The sequence below is a fragment of the Zosterops lateralis genome, assembly GCF_965231275.1.
Source record: "Zosterops lateralis genome assembly, chromosome: 14".
Lineage (NCBI taxonomy): Eukaryota > Metazoa > Chordata > Aves > Passeriformes > Zosteropidae > Zosterops > Zosterops lateralis.
The window spans coordinates 14,989,902-15,008,843 of NC_139774.1; the positions used below are offsets into that span (position 1 = coordinate 14,989,902).

Below are 18,942 nucleotides of genomic sequence, written 5' to 3' on the forward strand. Positions count from 1 at the left end.
GGGGCCGGTGCGGACCCCCCGTGCGGGCTCGGGTGTGTGCACAGGCAGGGGGTGCAGCGCCGGCGGGGGGAGCGGTGCCGGCGTTGCGGGCGGGGGGCGGCGGCGGGGGCGCGCCCAGCTGTTGCGCCGTCCCTTCCGCGGGCGGGTCCGCGCTCCCGCCCCGCATTGGCGGCGCCCGGGCGGAGCGGAGCGGCGCGGCGGCGGGCGGCAGCCGCGGCGGGGCCGGTGGCGGTGGCGGGGGCGCCATGGCCCGCTGAGGGCGGCGCGGAGCGCGGCCCGCCCTGCTCCCTCGCCCCGCAGCGCTCCGCGGGGCGCGCCATGGGTGCGCGGCCGCCCCGCCGCCGGGCCCCCCCCGCCGCCGCCGCCGCCGCTGCCGCCGCCGCGCCGGGGCCGCTCGGTGCCCTGCTCGCCGCTGCCCTGCTCGCCGCCGCCGGTGAGTCACCGCGCGCCTCCCGCGGGCACCGCGCTCCGGGCGGGAGGGACCCGGCACCGGGGACTGGGCGCCGGGCAAGGTCACCCGGGGAGCGGCGGCGGCGGGTGGGCGTCCTGCGGGACGCGGGTGCTCTCCCGGGGACGGGGACCGTTCATTCGCCGTGCGGGATGCCCGCTGCCTGTGGGAGGTTCAGGTGTTGGTGGGGCGCCCTCCCGGACCGGGGATGTGCCCCCCCGCCCCACGGCGGGCGCTGCCGTCCCCTCTCCTGGCCCGAGCGTGGCCGCACACGCGTGTCCCGCCGGCGCTGCCCCGGACGCTGCCCGCACTGGGGTGGGGAGGGGGGGCTGGCGCTCCCCGCCGCGGCTGCGCTCCCCCGGGGCTCCACCAGCGCCGGGCAGCGGCGTCCGCAGCGCTCCTGCCCCACGCGTGGCGTCCCTGCCCCACGCACAGAATCCCTGCACGGTGTTCCTGCCGCTGCCATCACTTGGCCGGGACACGGGGGACCGCGGTGAGGGGACAGCCCGGAGGGTGCTGTCACACCGCGGGGGTGCGCGTGGGTGGTCGTGACGCCGGGAGTATGCGGGACTGTAGCGGTGGTGCTGTAGACAGGGACGCTCCGGAGCTCGGCTGCCCCCGGCAATGCCCCCCCGGGCAGGACCCGGCGGGACAGGGAGCGGCCGGGTGGACCCTCGGGGCTCGGTCGCTCCGGGGGCCGGTCCGTGGGGTCGGCGGCCGGGAGTACGGTGGGTGCCCGGGGCTGGCGGCCGCTGGCAGGTGTCACGGCAGACGGGAAGTGGCGGCTGCAGACAAAGGACCAGGCTGGGGGCGGGGAGCTGCGCGAGGCTGGACGTGAGCTCCGCGGGGGGTCCAGGGGGGTGGGCGACTCCCCCTCTGCGCCCGAGGGTCCCAGCCCAGCGACCCTCCACATGCCAGCAGAAATGTCCCCTAGCATGGTTTCAGTGCTTTGGTGGGCACGGCAGACACCCAGAGGGGCTGCAGCCCCAGTGCTCCCCGCAACCGTCTGGGCATCTCCAGGGACCCTGCGTTCCCAGCATGGCCCCGTCTGCATGGGGACGCTGCAGAGACAGCGCGGTGGGTGGGCACCCCTTGGGTGCAGGGGACTCTATAGAGATGGAGGGTGCTGTGGGTACCGAACCCCAGCTGGGCATGGACCACGGCTGTCCCCACGGCACGGGTGGGAACAGTGAGGATGGATAGAGATGGGGGGCAGAAGGTGCAGGAGATGCACCAGAGCACCCCATGCCAGCCCTGTGAGAGGAGGTGTGAGGAGCCTGGAGGTGCCAGCAGCAGGTCGGGCAGTGTGGTGGGGTGAGCTGTGCTGTGCTGTGCTGTGCTGTGGTCTCCATCACTTGCTTGGCAGGCAGCTCACAGCCGGTCGCGGCGTGACTGAGCCCAGTCACCTGCACAGCCACTGCTTGGCACAAACGGGGCAGGGCTGGGCCTCTGCTCCAGCCTGGCAAGCCGTGGCACAGCGTGGCACAGCGTGGCATGGCATAGCTCTCCTCACCAGGGTCGTCAAGGCACAGGCTGGGGACAGCGAACCCAGGTGCCCAGGCAAAGGGCCCATGCCTGCTGCTGGAGCAGCATCCCTGGCTGTGGGCTGTCTGCCCGCTGGTGCCCACAGGGGAAGGGTGAGAACAGCAGCGAGGACTGGGGGTCTCCCACGGGCAGCAGTGAGGGGTGACCTCCCAAGGTGGGGGGCTGCCCTGCTCAGTGGCTGCACTGGCAGGCAGGCAAGGGCAGAGGGGCAGGGTCCTTCCCAAGAGCTGCCGCTGGCCCAGTTGTGCCGTGGGCCCTTCACCTTGGCATCGTTGCAGCCGGTACCAGGCCCTGGCACATCTCCTGCCCCAGCCCCACAGTGGCTCCTGCTGCAGCTCCTCTGGTCGGGGCCACGGACTTTGCTCTAACCGTGCACGAGCCACATTGTGCTGCTGACTTCACCGGGCTGCCAGGAACCCCTGGGCTCCAGCTGACAGCCCCCAACCACTGCACTCCACAGCCCGACACCCCACAGCCTGGCACCCCGGGTCATTGCATCACACAGCACCCTACAAGCTGTGCCTGGCTGGGCACTGGAGGCTCCATGGGGCGGGCAGGAGTGCAGGGTGGCGGGCAGGGCACCGGGAAGCTGCTGTGCCGGCTGTCAGCACGAGCACGCGGCAGACGCAGCCTGCCCAGGGCTGTTTGTTCTGGCTCAGTGCCACGCGGGGCTGGCACTACATCAAACCGTGCGGAGCCTGGCAGGTGCTTGCGGGAGGGAACCGAGATGCTGACGGTGCCACCAGGGACTGGGCACCCCTGGAGTCACTGCAGGCACCTGATAGCCTGGGCCACCCAGGTGGCCAGCAGCACACGAGACCACCCTGTAACTGATGCCGGTGCCCAAGGGGTGTGGGCACGGGGACTAAGTGCTGTGCATGTCCCACTGTCCCCCCTGCCCCGTGCCCAGGGGTGCACCCTCTGTGCCAGCACTGCTCTGTCAGCACAATCACTGGTCCATGTATTGCATGTCTGTCCATGGGAAGGCTGAGGTGGGCTGGCTCAGCTGGGCACACTGAGACCCTGTCCTCATCCAGTCAGTCCCAGTTGCCCAGTACCCCTTGGCTCTGCTGTCTGCCTGCTCTTTTGGGTGCTCCTCTCAGGGGATTGTCAGGCATGTTGCTCCCCATGGGCTCCCAGCCCCTGGTCTGGCAGGGCTCCTGCAGGATGAGGTTCTCAGGTCCCAGGTCTCTCAGCCAGCCCTTGCTGCCATAGGGTTGTGAGGTGCCAGGGCTGCCATCACCACTGGGTGACAGGGAAGAGATTGTGGGGCTGGACCCTGGACTGCCGTCCCCTGCCCTTTCCGGTGGGATGGAAGACTGAGGGTGACCTTGACACTCCTCCCGGTGGGGCCAGGGCTTGGCCAGAGCTTTTGCTTCTCACTGTCAGTTAAAAGAGAGCCAGAAAACCCACTCGGCTTCCCAGGATCGAGACCCCAGCAACAGTTCCTGCACGCTGCACTGGGCCAGTCTTGTGTTCCCCACCATCCCAGTTCTAGACTGGGCTGGAGGACTCCCTCATCCTCCACTGAGAATGGGACCCTTCCCCATGCCGTGCTGCTGAGAGGGGCTGGCACGTCTTGGCACGAGTCCTGCCAGCACAGAAGGTCTGGGGTCTGTAGGGCTCTTCAGCTACCCAGAGCTGGTCGGGAACATGCCCCCTCTCAGCCCCGGCTCTGTGTGTGCATGGGGAGGAATGTCCAGCACTGGATGCCGGGGCTGGTAGCCCTCAAACAGATAGAGGTGATCACTGGGGAGGGGCTGCCACTCCCCGTCTGTCTTTGGTGGCACTGGCCCCATTGCCCTCAGAGCCCGGCCAAGGTGCAGCGCGGGTCATGTGCGGGCACAGCCGGGGCGTGCAGCCCTGGGCGGGCGCTGGGAGCCCTGCCCGCCCTGGCACATGCTAATTGCATGTAATGGGGAGAGCAGTATCAGCTCAAATCCGTAATTAGGCAGCTCCATTGTCATGCAAACCCGCCTAATTCATTCACAACCAGCACTCGCTTCATCAGCGCCCAGACGCTGCCAGGCATTCACCGGGAGACGGGCACCTCCACCCAGCCTCCCCCGCGGCCATAGGGCTGGCACACGTGGGCCACACGCCTGAGGGGCCCGGACAATGACCAGCTTGTGGGGACACGGCCCCAGGGCAGGCGGGGGCACCCTGGTGGACACGGTGCCCATTGGAGAGGGGAGGCCGTGTTGGCATCGTGTGCCCGGAGTTGCATCGTCCCCAGCTCTCAGCACGCGCCAGGCTGGCCGGGAGCCAGGTCCTGCTGCCCAGCATTGGCATCCGATCCTGCTGGCTCCCTGCCCAGCCGGGGCTGGCACTGGCACCTGCCTGGGGTTGCTGTGGGACTGTGTGGGGTGGAGAGGTGGGTGCAAAGGAAGCGTTTGATGATGTCCTGATGCCCCAGGTGAGGGTTGGAGTAGCTGGGCAGTGCTGGGTGATGCTGTGGCCCGTGGCTGGGAGTGTCTCCCAAAGACAACACCAGCTCATCATGGCTCAGAGCCAGCCTCTCCCAGCAGGATGGTACCCAGCTCAAAGCCTCAGACGAGCTGTTTGATTGTGGTGAGTTGTGCCAGTTCCCTTCTCTGCACCCTGCAGAGAGCAAAGTGCCAGCGATGGGAACCCCTGCGTGCAGGGTTGGCACCCCCAGGCTCCCCTGGGAACAAATGAGCACCCTCTGCCCTCCTCCTGATGCTCACCCTTCCCTCGTTAAGGCCGGAGCAATCAGCAGCAATTATGGCTTTAATTACCTGCTGCTGGGGCACACGCCGAGCGCCGGCAAAGTGCGAGGAAATCTTTCATGTTAATGGTGTGCCAGGCCTGGCACAGACACGATGGATGGGGCATCAGCTGGAAGCGAATCTGCCGGCTGCAAAGCCCACGGGATTCGGGGAGGTCCTCGGAGGGGCACAGTGGTGGAGGCAGGTGGTGGAATTGAGGTCCCCACGCTGCTGTGGGAAGCCCAGAGTGGCAGCAGCAGGCAGGGGAACATGCAGGGGGTGGGGGCAGAGGGAGGAAGGGGTGGGATGCCCCGCCGGGGGTGGCTGATGCGGTGGGCAGCAGCGCTCAGACAGAGCCGTGCCATTGGAGCGCTGTCCCACTGCAGGCAGCCGCCTGCTCCCTCCCCGGGGCAGCTCTGCCACTTGGGCACCCTCTGGCCGTGCCGGTGCCGGGGCTGGCGCTGCCGCAGCCAGCGGCGGGCAGCCTCTCCTCTCCAAGAACACACTGACCTTCTCAGTGTCTCCCCGCGGCAGGCACAGAGGCACCCACCAGGCTGATCCCGGCACCACTGGGGACTTCAGCACCATCACCCAGGAAGGATCAGCCCCTTGAGGACCGGAGGGACAATACTGGGGCACTCACTGGAGCCTGGTGTGTTCTATCAGTGCCCCCTCCCCGTCCCTGAAACTGGGCAGTGCAGTCTCACGGTCTCTCCTTGACCAGTAACACCTGAATATCTGGTGGGTTTGCTGCTGGGGGCCCCAGGTGCTGCGGCGAGAGGCTCTGTGACTAACTTGGGTGGCAGGAAACAGGTGGAGCTCTGTACATGGGGGGCAGGAGCAACTGGAGGTCCCACAGTGCTGTGATGGAGGCAGGGACAGGCACTCAGAGCTCACAGCAGGGTGTCCCCATTCCCTCTCCATCCTGAGGTGGGTATTGCAGACTTGTTCCCCAGCCCACCACCCTTCCCCTCCACCAGGCACCACTCGTTAACCCACGTGTTGGGGGGGGATAATTGATATTAAAGCCCTGCTTAATGCACCGACTTTACTGGCTGAGATTTATCGGCGCTGGAGCAAACTGTGCTCCCAATCACCCCTTTGGCTGCAGGCAGAGACTGTGCTGCCCTGCCACGGTGAGGGAGGGGGCGAGGGATGTGTGGGACCCACCCCACCCCGTCCCCTCGTTCCCCGTCCCCGCCGAAGTTCCCCGGTTCCCTTTGCCAAGGTGACATAAGCATCTCGCCTGTTTCCATGGCAACGCAGCGGCAGGTGAGCGCGAGGCGGATGCGGGAGCCGGCACGCGCCACGTGGGGGGCCCGCTGCCCACAGGGCGCCCACGCTGCGCCCGCACCCACAGGCTGGGGGGGCCACGCTCTGGGGGGGCCCACAGGACGCGGGGGGGCCCGCAGTGCACAGAGGTGGCTGCAGAGAGCAGGGAAGTGATGGGGCGCAGGGTGCCCGTGCTGTGGGGAGTGTCCGTGGTGAGGAAGATGTGGAGATGTGAAGAATGTGGCGTGGAGGGGCCCACAGGACATGGGAGAGCCACGGTGCATGGGGGTGGCTGCAGAGCGTGGGGTGCCCCCGGGATGTGAGGTGCCCAGAGAGTGTGTGGCACACACATCCACAGTGCATGAGATCCCAGAGGTGTTTGGCATAGCTGTGCTGCGTGGGGTGGCCACGATCCATTGGATGGTGGCAGAGGGCGTGGGGGGCTCGTAGTGCGTGCAGAGCCCACGGTGTGTAGGGTACTCGTCATGGAGAGGGTGCCTGTGGTGCATGGGGCACCCAGACCACAGTCCCCTTACTCCCTCATGGGGCTCCAGGCCAGCTCCAGCCTTCTGGCTATGCCACATGGCTCCATCAATGCCCACACCACCTCACAGAGCCTCACCAGTGCCTGGCACAATGTTCAGCAGCAGGACATCCAGGGCTGGGCAGCACCCCGGCTCTGCTGCTCACTGCACATCCCCAGCTCTGTTTGCTGTCCATGCTCCCCCCGCCCCGCCCACAAGGCACCCGGCACCCCGCTTGGGTGGGCAGCTGGGGGGGCTCCATACCCATCCTGCTTCCTCCATGCCTTGCTGCTGGTCCCGGGCTTCCTGTGCCCCTCCACTCAGCCGTGATGGATAGACACGCAGCTCGGCAATCGCTGTACTCATTTCACGTGTGATTAAAAAGCTGGTCCCGCAGCACAGTTCACCCGGCGCGTCTGCCACAGCCGCCCGGGCAGGAGGCAGCCGCGATGCTGTGCAGCAGCAAACATGGCATTTCATAAATAAATTGGGTTTATTTACCCAGAGCCCACGTGCCAGCATGGGTAGTGCAGTGTGGGCACCCGGGGCTGCCCGAGCAGCGGGCACAGCGGTGGGACCCGCGGGTGATGCGGCGAGCTGTGCTGCAGCCGGCACAGGGACAGCACCGCGACAAGGGACCGCAGCGCCTGTCCGTGCCGTGACCCCCGGGCCGGCCCCACGCTGCGGCTGGGGGGGTCGTTAAACCAGTGAAATATGAAATGCCTGTATATCCCCGACAGGAGTTTTAATTAAATTAATTGCCAGTGACATTGTAAAAGTGCTGATGGGGTAATAACCGGCGCGTTATGGTCGCCGTTTATCTTCCCCGCGTAAATTAGCTGCCGCACCTTGCCCGTCCCGGCGGGCATCGCGGCGGGCTCACGGCACCCACTCCCCGGCTCCGAGGGGCCTCAGCCCAGCTGGGGGGAGCAGCAGGGTCTGGAGCCTCCCTCGGGAACTCAGGCAGAGCCCAAGGGACCTCCGTGTCGCTCGCGTTCCCGTCACACAGGCGGCAGTGCCAGGCGGGAGCCAGCCGGGGTGGGCACAGGCAGTGGGGTCCCATGGGCACATGGGGAGTGGCTGGTGGTTGCCAAACTAAGGTACTTAATTACTGCGCATTCCATCCCATTTAATTGCTTATTAAATCCTAACCAGCCAATTAGCAGCAGCAATTACAGCTTCATTCAGTGACACAATCGCTATTTTATCGTTTGTTAATCAAATGCTTATTTAGGGCCTTGGTTTATTAACTCTTTCCACAGCAGGCACCGGCAGGGTGGGGGGAGAAGAGGAACCTGGCCGTGTCTGGGTTGGGGGATATGGATATCGTGGCACTGTGCCATGTGTCATGTCCCCAGCACTGCTGTCCCCATGGGGGCACTTGTGTGCAGCACTGAGCCGTCCTCACCACCCTGGGGACAGCCAGCCCCCATGTGCCATGCAAGCGTGGGTGTCAGTGGCACAGGATAGGGCGCACTGCTGTGCCACCCTGCCGTGTCACCATCACTTGTCCAGCACCCCTGTGCCATTCTGGGGTGCAGCAGGGCAGGATGTGGCCCCTGGTCAGTGCCTCACAGCGTGCTGGAGAAGGGGGTGGCAGGCGCCCCGGAGGCGTGAGCGATGGCCCTTGTTGGTCACAGTACATTTCCTTTTCATTAGTGCTAAGTGTGGACATGAGGGATCGGCAAGGGTTCAGCGGGCACAGCCACTGCGTGGCTGCTTTCCCTGATGGATGGCAGGGTGGGAGAGGGCTGCGGCACTGCTGGTGGAGGGGACAGTGGGGATGCACAGGGCCACTGGCATGTGGCTGTGCTGGCGTGCCAGCCAGGGCACGCGGAGGTGGCCGAGCCCCATCTCCCCACAGGTGCTCAGCAAAGCGCGACTGTGGCCAACCCAGCGTCTGGTGCATCCTCGGACCTGCTGCCGCACTTCCAGCTGGAGCCGGAGGATGTCTACATTGTGAAGAACAAGGCAGTGAGCCTGGCCTGCCGTGCCACCCCTGCCACCCAGATCTACTTCAAGTGCAACGGCGAGTGGGTGCACCAAGGCGATCATGTTACGCAGCACAGCACCGACCGCAGCACCGGTGAGCGCCGGCAGGAGGGGCGGTGCCAGCCCCACCCCTGGGAAGCCACGTGTGCCACTCTTGGCGGGGCTCGCATGGGGCTGGGGCCACGGGACAGCTCCTGCATGCCAGTGTGACGTGCCACTCTCCGGTCCCAGGGCTGCCGGTGATGGAAGTGCGCATCGAGGTCACCCGCCAGCAAGTGGAGAAGATCTTTGGGCTGGAGGAGTACTGGTGCCAGTGTGTGGCCTGGAGCTCCTCCGGCACCACCAAGAGCCAGAAGGCCTTTGTGCGCATTGCCTGTGAGTGTCTGCAGGTGTCTGGACAGAGTGCAGGGCACTGGCCCCAGCCTCCCATCTCATCCCTGTGCCTCCCCAGATCTGCGCAAGAACTTTGAGCAGGAGCCGACGGCCAGGGAGGTCTCCATTGAGCAGGGCATCGTGCTGCCATGCCGCCCTCCCGAGGGCATTCCCCCTGCCGAGGTGGGTCCGTGCGGCTGGGCAGGACAGGATGTGGCTGAGGATACCCCTCTCCCAGGGTGATGATGTGTGTGATCCCAGGCAGGCACCCAGTGATGTTCCTGTGCCCTACAGGTGGAGTGGCTGCGCAATGAGGAGCTGGTGGACCCGGCACTGGATGCCAACGTCTATGTGACGCCAGAGCACAGCCTGGTGCTGCGTCAGGCCCGCCTGGCCGACACTGCCAACTACACCTGCGTGGCTAAAAACATTGTGGCCCGTCGCCGCAGCGCCTCTGCTGCCATCACTGTCTACGGTATGGCCCCTCCACGCCAGTCCCCACCATGCTGCCCTGGTGTCACTCTCCCTGTCCTGTCCCTCCCTGCGTCCCCTTAGTGGCAGGGCGCTGACGGGTCCCTCTCCACCCAGTGAACGGCGGCTGGTCGACGTGGACGCAGTGGTCAGGCTGCAGCACCAGCTGTGGACGGGGCTGGCAGAAGCGGAGCCGGACGTGCACCAACCCCACACCCCTCAATGGGGGTGCTTTCTGTGAGGGCCAAAATGTGCAGAAAACGGCCTGCACCACCCTCTGCCCAGGTACCTGCCCTGCTCGGGGCACCGCCACCACCCCGTCGTGCCGATGCTGCACTCCCCACTGCGCCCATTGCGGTCCCTTGTCCCCACCAGATGTCTTGTCCTTCAATTCCCTTGTGTGTCCGTCTCTGCCAGCCCCGGGGCAGGGAAGGGGGGTGGCAGCAGGGTGCTGACCCCAAGCTGTGCCTGCAGTGGACGGTGCCTGGTCAGAGTGGAGCAAGTGGTCGGAGTGTGGGGCCGAATGCACCCACTGGCGCAGCCGCGAGTGCTCGGAGCCAGCGCCGCGCAACGGAGGCCGGGATTGTCATGGCCCCGAGCTGGACACCCGCAACTGCACCTCTGAGCTCTGCACCCACGGTGAGCACAGTGGGGATGACAGGGTTGTCCCCACGGGAGAGGGGACCAGGGGGTGGCCACATGTGCTGATGCCTTGCCCCACACAGCTGCTCCTGGAGCAGAGGACGTAGCGCTGTACGTGGGGCTGGTGGCCGTGGCCGTGTGCCTGGTGCTGCTGCTGCTGGTGGGGGTGCTGGTGTACTGCCGCAAGAAGGGGGGCCTGGACGCTGATGTGGCTGATTCCTCCATCCTCACGGCTGGCTTCCAGCCTGTCAGCATCAAACCCAGCAAGGCTGGTGAGTGATTGTTGCAGGGACAGTGCACCCACATTGGGATTCGGTCTCCTTTGGACCTGCAGATGGCCATACCCTCCAGGGGGTCTCTGGCCAGGGGTTGTCCGCTACAGGGCATCCCTGCATGGGGTTCTGTGCCCTGTGGGGTCCCTGGTCCTGAGTTGATTCTTTGTCTTATGGGATATCTGACCTAGTGACAGGGATTCTGTATCTTGGAGTCCCTGACTGTAGGATCAGTGCTCTATGCCACATAGGGTCAGATCCCTAGGGGAGGTGGCTGTGCCCTATGGGGTCCTCACTATGGGGCAGGGACTGTGTGCCTCATGCCCTCTCAAGCTGATGGTGCCCATGCATCACTGGTGGGGACCCCCTGTTTCTGCCTTGCTCTGGCACCACAGTCGCTTGCTCTGTGCTGCAGACAACCCCAGCCTGCTCACCATCCAGCCAGACCTCAGCACCACCACCATGACCTACCAGGGCTCGCTCTGCCCACGCCAGGATGGCCCTGCCAAGCTCCAGCTGCCCAATGGGCACCTGCTGAGCCCGCTGGGTGCTGGACGGCACACGCTGCACCACAGCTCACCCGCCGCTGAGGGTGCTGACTTCGTGGCCCGGCTCTCCACACAGAGCTACTTTCGCTCCCTGCCCCGCGGCACCAACAACATGGCCTATGGCACCTTCAACTTCTTGGGTGGGCGGCTCATGATCCCCAACACAGGTACAGCAGGGTGGGGATTCCAGAGCACTGCCCAGGCCAGGCGGGGTACTCATGGGGCTCACCCCATGCCTGCACCCCCATTCCCACCCAGGGATCAGCCTGCTCATCCCACCTGATGCCATCCCACGGGGGAAGATCTATGAGGTCTACCTGACCCTGCACAAGCAGGAGGAGGTGAGGTAGGTGCTGGGACTGCTGAGGCACGGGGCTGTTGGAGGGGGTTCTGTCCTGACTCAGCTGCCCCCATCGCTGCCCCAGGCTGCCCCTGGCTGGCTGCCAGACGCTGCTGAGCCCCATTGTCAGCTGTGGCCCCCCTGGGGTCCTCCTCACCCGCCCCGCCATCCTGGCCATGGGGCACTGCGTGGAAGCCAGTGCTGAGAACTGGAGCATCCGGCTGAAGAAGCAGTCGTGCGAGGGCACGTGGGAGGTGAGCAGGGGCGAGGGGTTTCAGGGATGGAGGGGGGAGAGCCACGGCTGAGGTGCATCTCTGCCTGGGTGCCGCAGGACGTGCTGCAGCTGGGCGCTGAGCCGTGCACGGAGCTGTACTACTGCCAGCTGGAAGCGCAGGCTTGCTACGTGTTCACGGAGCAGCTGGGGCGCTTTGCCCTGGTCGGGGAGTCCCTCAGCATGGCGGCCTCCAAGCGCCTCAAGCTGGTCCTGTTCGCGCCAGCCGCCTGCCCCTCGCTCGAGTACAACATCCGCGTCTACTGCCTCAGTGACACCCAGGACGTCCTCAAGGTACCGGGGTTCCCAGCTTTCCCATCCCGGCTTGGAGCGAGAGCTGCGCTCCTGGTGTGCGGCATCTCCTGCCTGACTGCTGCTTGTGCTGGCAGGAGGTCATCCAGCTGGAGAAGCAGCTGGGAGGGCAGCTGATCGGAGCCCCCCGGGTGCTGCACTTCAAGGACAGCTACCACAACCTGCGCCTCTCCATCCATGATATGCCCAGCTCCCTCTGGAAGAGCAAGCTCCTTGCCAGCTACCAGGTGAGGAGTCTGGCTGGTGTGTGGGGATAGGGATAGAGGTGTAGAGAGATGTCCCTGCCACTCTGACACCCCCAGCTCTGTCACCCCACTGCAGGAGATCCCCTTCTACCACATTTGGAGCGGACTGCAGCCTTTCCTGCACTGCACCTTCACTCTGGAGCGCCTGAGCACCAGCACCTGTGAGCTGGCCTGCAAGATCTGGGTCTGGCAGGTGGAGGGAGATGGGCAGAGTTTCACTGTCAACTTCAACATCGCCAAGGTGAGGGCAGGACTGGGCCACTCCTAGGGTAGCCATAGGATTGCTAAACATCCCTTTCCCTCCCTGCTTGTGCTCTCCCCCAGGACACGAGGTTTTCAGATTGGCTGGTCCCTGATGAGGTGGGCACCCCAGCTCTGGTGGGCCCCAGTGCCTTCAAGATCCCCTTCCTCATCCGCCAAAAGATCATCAGCAGCCTGGACCCGCCGGGTACACGGGGAGCCGACTGGAGGACACTGGCACAAAAGCTCAACCTTGACAGGTAATGCAGACTGAGAACAGTGCTGGGTATGGGGTGGCATGGTGGATGGGGGCAGGGGTTCTGGCCTCATCCTGCACCTATGGATGGATGCTGGAATGCTATGGGATCCTGTGAGAGGCCTGCTGCATAAGGTGAGGCTAGCAGGGGGCTGGTAATGGGGTGTGGAGCCATCCCTGTGCCCTGACATGGTCCCTCTGTCCCCTTCCAGCCATCTCAGCTTCTTCGCCTCGAAGGCCAGCCCCACAGCCATGATCCTCAACTTGTGGGAAGCACGGCACTTCCCCAATGGAAACCTCTCCCAGCTGGCTGCCGCCGTGGCCGAGGTCGGCAAGCAGGACGGTGCCCTCTTCTCTGAGGCTGAGTGCTGAGCATGGAGGATCCCAGGGGACCACCACCATGGGGCTGTAAGGGGGGGCCCTGGCTGGCCCACCAGGCTCCTACTGCACCACAGCGCATGAGGAGGGCTGCCTGGCCCCCTTGGGAGGGCAGGACGCCTCTGCCCCGTGGCAGTCAGGCCCCTCCAGCACTGTGGCGGCGGGACTCAGCCCAGCCCCGGGGGTCCCAGAGCCCCGTGGTGGGGGACTGGGGGGGGCACTGGGTGTGCGTCGTGCGTGCAGTGCCGTCGTGCTGTCTGCGTGTGGGGCCGGGTGGCCCCAGGCCCCGTGCCGTGTTGTGTAAAGCCCGTTTTTTTAATTCTGTATTAAGTGCATTCAAGTATTTACACTTGGCCTTATGTACATAGCAGTGCCGCGGGCGGGGGGTCTGCCGGACGTGAATGTAAATAAATTCGATATATATTGCTATGTGGGGCTATGCCCGGCCATGCGCTGCCCCACGCCCCTCATGATCCCCCAGAAGCTGGAGGTGCACACCAAAGAGCTTTATTGGAATGGTGACTACTCTTCCATGGCATCGTCAGTACGAGTAGCCACAGCTGCTACGAGCGCGGCCCCTTTCCCTGAGCCATCCTCTGACAGCATGAAGGACACATTGCAGTTGGGTGCCAGGTCCTTTAGTGTTTTCTGGAGGTTAGTGGAGAAGCTAGACAGGACAGGAGGGGAGAGTGAGGACTGATGCTCCCACCCTATACACACCATGCCTCCCACCACAAACCCCTTCATAAAGCAAGAATGCCATGTGGGTGCCTGCCATCCCTGGCCTCACTTACCATGGATGCATCTTGTACAAGGTGCCATCCACCCCAATAGTGATAGACAGTTGGTCCAGGCCCCGGCTCTCCCGTATTTTCTCCACCACAGCAGCCAAGCCAGCAGCACAGAGCTGGGCCGCCCGCAGGGACACTGTCTGGCACACCTCCCGCAGCAGCACGCTGTCCTCGAAGCTGGCATCGATCTCCAGTTCATTCAGGATGGCCTGTATCTGCCGCAGGGCCAGCCCATTGCTGCTCCGGACCAGTGCCACTGTTAGCAGCAGATTCCCCATCCCCATCACTGTCCCCATCTCCTACTGTCACCCTACCTGTGCCACATCTGTGTAGCCTGGCCCCTCTCCTGGGGTTCTGATACCCCCCCCGCCCCGGGTTCAGGGACACAGGAGCCCAACACTTACACCTCGATGGTAGAGAGGAACTTGGTCTGGAAGATGTTCTTGGTCTGGAGTTTGGAGCTGAGTTTTCCTTGGAACAAGAGCTGTTTCTCGGTCATTACCAGCAGGATCTGACGCACGATCTCGCCCAGGTACATGCCGCTGATGAGCTTCTCAAACCTACCCAAGGCACAGCCTCAGCTAGCCACAGCCACCTGCTCCCAGTCCCCTCTGCCCCAGGGCCCTCACACACCTCTGCTTGCCCGGGTTGATGGTGCTTTGATCCACCACCTGGTCGAAGTGGGTGAAGATGTGGTCTAGGCAGCCGTTGTCCCCAAGGCCCCCCACTCCATGTTGATGCACATACGGCCCTGGTCCCCCTCCACAGTGCCCACGTTCCTCATCTCCTCCATGTAACAGGCATTGGTCCCTGTCCCTGCAGGCCCCGTGCTGGTGTCACCCCCATCACAGTTGTGGCAGAGGCATGTGGCCATGCCACATAGGGTAGAGGGGTGGTGAGGAGATAGGGGACCTCCTGGATGAAGAGGTGCTCCTCACCCACAATGAGGCCAATTTCACATTTGGGGTCATCATAACCACAGGCCATCATGGTTCCCACCGTGTCGTTGACCAGAGCCACCACCTGCATCCCTGAGTGCTGCCAAACAGGAGATGGGGACACATGTGGTCTAGTGGCATACAGACAGCTCCTGGAGCTGACACTGCCTGGATGTAGGATGTACCCCGAGGATACGGACAGAACATTCCCTACCTGTTTGCGGCTGGCAGCCTCCCGCAGCAGCTGGACAACGTCTTGTCCCACGCAGCCTGAGGCGCTGAAGCCTTTGGTCCAGGTCAGCAGCAATGCCTGCAAGAGTGGCAGGAGAAGGGGCCAGGGCAGCTCTGTCGCACCACATCCTGGGGTCCTTCCCACTGTTCTGGTGCTGGAGCCACCCCCTCACCTTATCTAGGCCCAATTGCTGGCAGGGGAAGGAGAAGGTGAAGCCAAGAGGCAGCATGTGTGCCATCAGGCTCTGCTTCATCTGGAAGTCTATGATGCAGTCAATGATGTGGTCAAAGAGCTGTGTACAATGGCCATGGTCAGCAGGGCATAGGCTGGGGCAATGCTGAGGGGGCCTCTTCCAGCCCCATCATGTGGCCCCATGGGGAGCAAGTAGGGAGGCAATGTCCACCCCCATGCCCCAGACACTGGTCACAAGTCCTCAGCCTCACCGCCTCGCCCGTGCCCTGCATGATGGCAACTGGGATGACATAGATCTCGCTGGCCATGGTGATGCCCTCTTCTGTCACACGCACCACCAGCACACGGAAATTGGTCCCCCCCAGGTCCAGGGCCAGGAAGTCACCTCGCTCTGTGGGGAGCCAGCACAGTGCATTACCAGGGCCATGGCGTCCTCAGCACCCCATTCCCAGTGCCCCTGTCCCTTACCAGTGCCATCAGGCGTGTGACAAACATAGGTGGGCAGCATGCGGACAGAAGCAGTGTCATGGGTCTCCTTACCCAGGCCTCGCTCCATCTCCTCCCTCATCAGTGCCTGGACTTTCTCCAGGTCAGCGCGGGAGAGCCGCAGTGGGGCCAGCACCTCGTTCACATCACGGCGCAGGGCTGCCAGGCGCAAAGCCACTGCTGTCACCATGGCTGCCCCCCTCCCAGATCCATCTCTCGAGGGCAGGAGGGTGGCCATGCACTCAGGGGACAGTAGTCTTGACACACTCAGCAGGATCTCCTGAAACCTGCCAAGGATGAAGAAGATAACATGGGCTGGGTGTGAGGCATCCCACTGGGGTAGCAACCCACTGGGAGCCCTGTGTTCCTCATTACCTGGGGTAGCCCTTGTATAATTCTCCATCCATCCCCACGTTGACCATCAGCGTCTCCATGTCTCGGGTCTGGCACATGTAGCTGAGTATGGCAGCCAGCCCGGTGGCATGGAGTGTGGCAGCACGCCCCACCACTGCCCGGCAGATCTGCTGCACCCGGCCGCAATCCCGCTCGCTTGGCTGCAGCCCCAGAGCCTCCAGAATCCTCTTCACTTCAGTTGTTCCTTCCTCATTGCTAGAAGGCAGATCACAGCCTTGCAGCACCTGCAGGTCCACCAGCTCTCAGCCAGGAACACCCATCCATCACACCCCATCCTCCTACCCATGGCAGCTCCTGGTCTTCAGACACTCACTTGATGATATCCAGAATATTCTGCATTGTGAACGCTCCCTTCTCCCTCAGGACACCAATATCAGTCCCAGTGAAGACAGCTTTCTCAGCGGTCAGGCCGATCAGTGCGTGCCGGACAATCTCCCCCAGGTACAGGGTGCCCACCATCTTCTCAAACCTGCGTGGGTTTGAACCCACATGGGAGTCAGTCATGCCTCCCTAGCAGCATCCCTTGGCCCTTTAAGAGCACCCAGGAGCACTGCAGGGAATGTGTGATTCTGTTGGTGAGGCCTGACATAGTCAGGGATAGATGGGGAGCCTGTCCTATCTGGGGGAGAAAGAGCACCTCTTTTCCCCAGGGTTGGAAGATTCCACATCCACGCATTCGTCATAGGGTGTGATGATGTCATTCAAGGTGCCATCATCCCCAAAGCAGCCCCACTCAGTGTTGACACACATCCTCCCGCTGGCCTCATCTGCTCTTTCCACCAGGTATGCCTCAGCCATGAAACAACAGTTGGAGCCCTTGTCTGCAAAAGTGATGGGGCTGAGCACCAGCACAGCCTACCAACACCCACCACCATGATACACAGGGTGCCCAAGTCTCACCTGCAACCATGGCAACCTCACAGGGTCTCCCCTCCGTGCTGCAGGTCATCATAGTGCCCACAGTGTCATTCATCACGGCAACAACATCCACTTGGCAGAGCTGGCCAGGAGTAAGTTCAGAGGATTTCCTCCTCCAAGAGGGCAGCCAGCTGTTACCAGTTGTCTCATTAGCCTGTCCAGTCCCATTGGCCCCCATCTTCTGTTTATTGATGGCTGACTGCAGCAGCTCCACCACATCCTTTCCCACCACATCATTGCAGCTGAAGCCCTTGGACCAGGAGAGGAGTTCTGCCTGTGGAGAGCATGTGGCAGAGCCATTGACCTCTGGCACCAGGATGGTTCCTCTACCCAATGTTGCTGTGTTGTGGTCACAGCCTGGGACAGGGCTCTCCCTCTCACCTTGTCCAGCTGCGTCTGCTGGCAGGTGAAGGGGAACACAAAGCCCAAGGGGAGGCGTTCCTCAGACTTGCTGGGGTCAGATTGGATGGTCTGGGCCAGGAACTGGGACACGCATTGTGCAATGAAGTCAAAGAGCTGCAAAGTCATGACTGGGGGTAAGGGCTGCTCGCCTTAGCCAGTACCCAGGCTGTGGAAGGCAGCCTGGAGCTCCAGCACCAGCCCAGAGCCCTCCTGAGCCTCCGTGATGCTGGGCAGCCCAGCATCAGCCACCCTTTGCCGTGGCCTCCTCATACCGCTTCCCCCGTGCCATGCGTGATGCCCTCCGGCAACTCAAAGGTCTTGTACACCATACTGGGGCTCATGTTTCCATCTCCGTAGAGGGTCACCAACACGGTCCGAACCTGATTCTGGCACAGCTCCACCACCAGAAAGTTGCCCTGCTCTAAGGGAGAACAGAGACAGTGTCAGATCTCCTAAAATCTGTTCCTTGCCCCATCCCATGGACAGTCACTCACCCATGGGGGACAATCCTGAGAGCCTCAGACTCTCAGAGGGGCCAAGGAAACAAGCTTCTGGCTACTGCCCCTGCACTGGGGAGTGGCAGAGGAGAGGCTTATGGACCCCATAACTGATCCAAGAGTGGTTTACTCTCAACCCCCAGGGCTGAGTCCAGTGATGTGTGCAGGGCTGCTGGTAGCAGAACAGCTCATCCTCATGTCTTACCAGTGCCATTGGGAGTGGAGCAGATGTAAGTGGGCAGCATCTGCACTTTGGCCTGTCTGTGTGTCTGTTGGCTCAACCCTCTGCACATGTCCTCCACCATGTGGCCCTTCATAATATGCAGCCTCTCCAGCGGGACGCTGAGCGATCGCAGGGCTCGTTGTATCTGGGGATGGTGCATTAGGGCAGAAGTGCAGAGGCAAAGGGCAGGGAATGACTGGAGCAGGGATGGGCCTTACCGGTGTGGTGTGGGAATTATCACGGCGTTCGTTCAGATTGCCCATTGAGAACCTGCATGGAGGGAGGAGGCGTGTCACTCACTGAGCTCTGGCCCGCAGGACAGGACAAATGCCTGCCCTTGCTCAGGCACACAGTGGGGCTGGGGGCCTGTACCCGGCTCTGCTCCCACCTGGTGTCTATCTCCATGCTCGTTGAGGGATCCATATTTTCGTCCCTGTGCAGTATCCTCACACTGCCTCTGCGGTTGTGGAGGAGGCAGCTCTGCCCCATCACGGTCATAGGGCCGAGCTCGGGGGGCGGAGAAGAGGGTCCCCACCACCTGCAAGAGGCCAGAGGCTGATGTCTCTCTCCTGCAACAGCCTGAGGGATCTGGGGAGCCTGCGCGACCCCATCCCCGGCCCCACAGCGGACTCCACGTACCCGCCGTTCCGCTCCGCCGCGCCGGGCCTTTGGTCTGCTCTGTCCGCCCCGCTGGGCCGGCGATGTTGGGACCTGGGCCGGGTGCTACGCCTGCTCATGGCGACGGGGCAGGGGCCGGTGTTTGCAGCCGGTGTGGGCCGGGGCTGGTGTGTGGAGCTGGTGGTGGCCGGGGCTGGGGGGGGGGGCGGTGTATGGGCCGGTGGTAGTCACGGCCGGTGTGCGGGCCGCTGGTGGTCGCGGCCGGTGTGTGGGGCCGGTGATGGTCACGGCCGGTGTCTGGGCCCCTGGTGGTCACGGCCGGTGTGTGGGGCCGGTGATGGTCACGGCCGTGTGTGGGCCCGGTGGTGGTCACG

General features: G+C 63.6%; 2 protein-coding genes across 2 annotated transcripts; one reads left to right on the forward strand and one right to left on the reverse strand.

Annotated features, from left to right (window-relative positions):
• Nucleotides 1-318: 318 nt before the first annotated feature.
• UNC5A (unc-5 netrin receptor A) lies at nucleotides 319-12,939 on the forward strand (the record flags this gene model as incomplete). Its single annotated transcript, XM_083871992.1, has 16 exons — nucleotides 319-433; nucleotides 8,383-8,604; nucleotides 8,742-8,885; nucleotides 8,962-9,065; nucleotides 9,177-9,357; nucleotides 9,471-9,638; nucleotides 9,828-9,992; nucleotides 10,079-10,267; nucleotides 10,683-10,982; nucleotides 11,074-11,161; nucleotides 11,241-11,409; nucleotides 11,487-11,720; nucleotides 11,816-11,965; nucleotides 12,060-12,224; nucleotides 12,308-12,483; nucleotides 12,692-12,939. 16 exons carry the CDS (start codon nucleotides 319-321, stop codon nucleotides 12,849-12,851), a joined length of 2,730 nt encoding a protein of 909 aa, XP_083728118.1. The 3' UTR covers nucleotides 12,852-12,939.
• A 440-nt stretch (nucleotides 12,940-13,379) lies between these two features.
• HK3 (hexokinase 3) lies at nucleotides 13,380-18,687 on the reverse strand (the record flags this gene model as incomplete). Its single annotated transcript, XM_083871521.1, is given in 20 exon segments — nucleotides 13,380-13,524; nucleotides 13,652-13,885; nucleotides 14,053-14,208; nucleotides 14,282-14,366; nucleotides 14,369-14,464; nucleotides 14,587-14,686; nucleotides 14,801-14,896; nucleotides 14,991-15,110; nucleotides 15,262-15,401; nucleotides 15,479-15,783; nucleotides 15,872-16,105; nucleotides 16,224-16,379; nucleotides 16,548-16,731; nucleotides 16,811-17,102; nucleotides 17,210-17,344; nucleotides 17,503-17,651; nucleotides 17,933-18,095; nucleotides 18,169-18,220; nucleotides 18,339-18,488; nucleotides 18,590-18,687. Coding segments are annotated over 20 exon segments (3,090 nt in total).
• Between the last annotated feature and the right edge of the window lie 255 nt (nucleotides 18,688-18,942).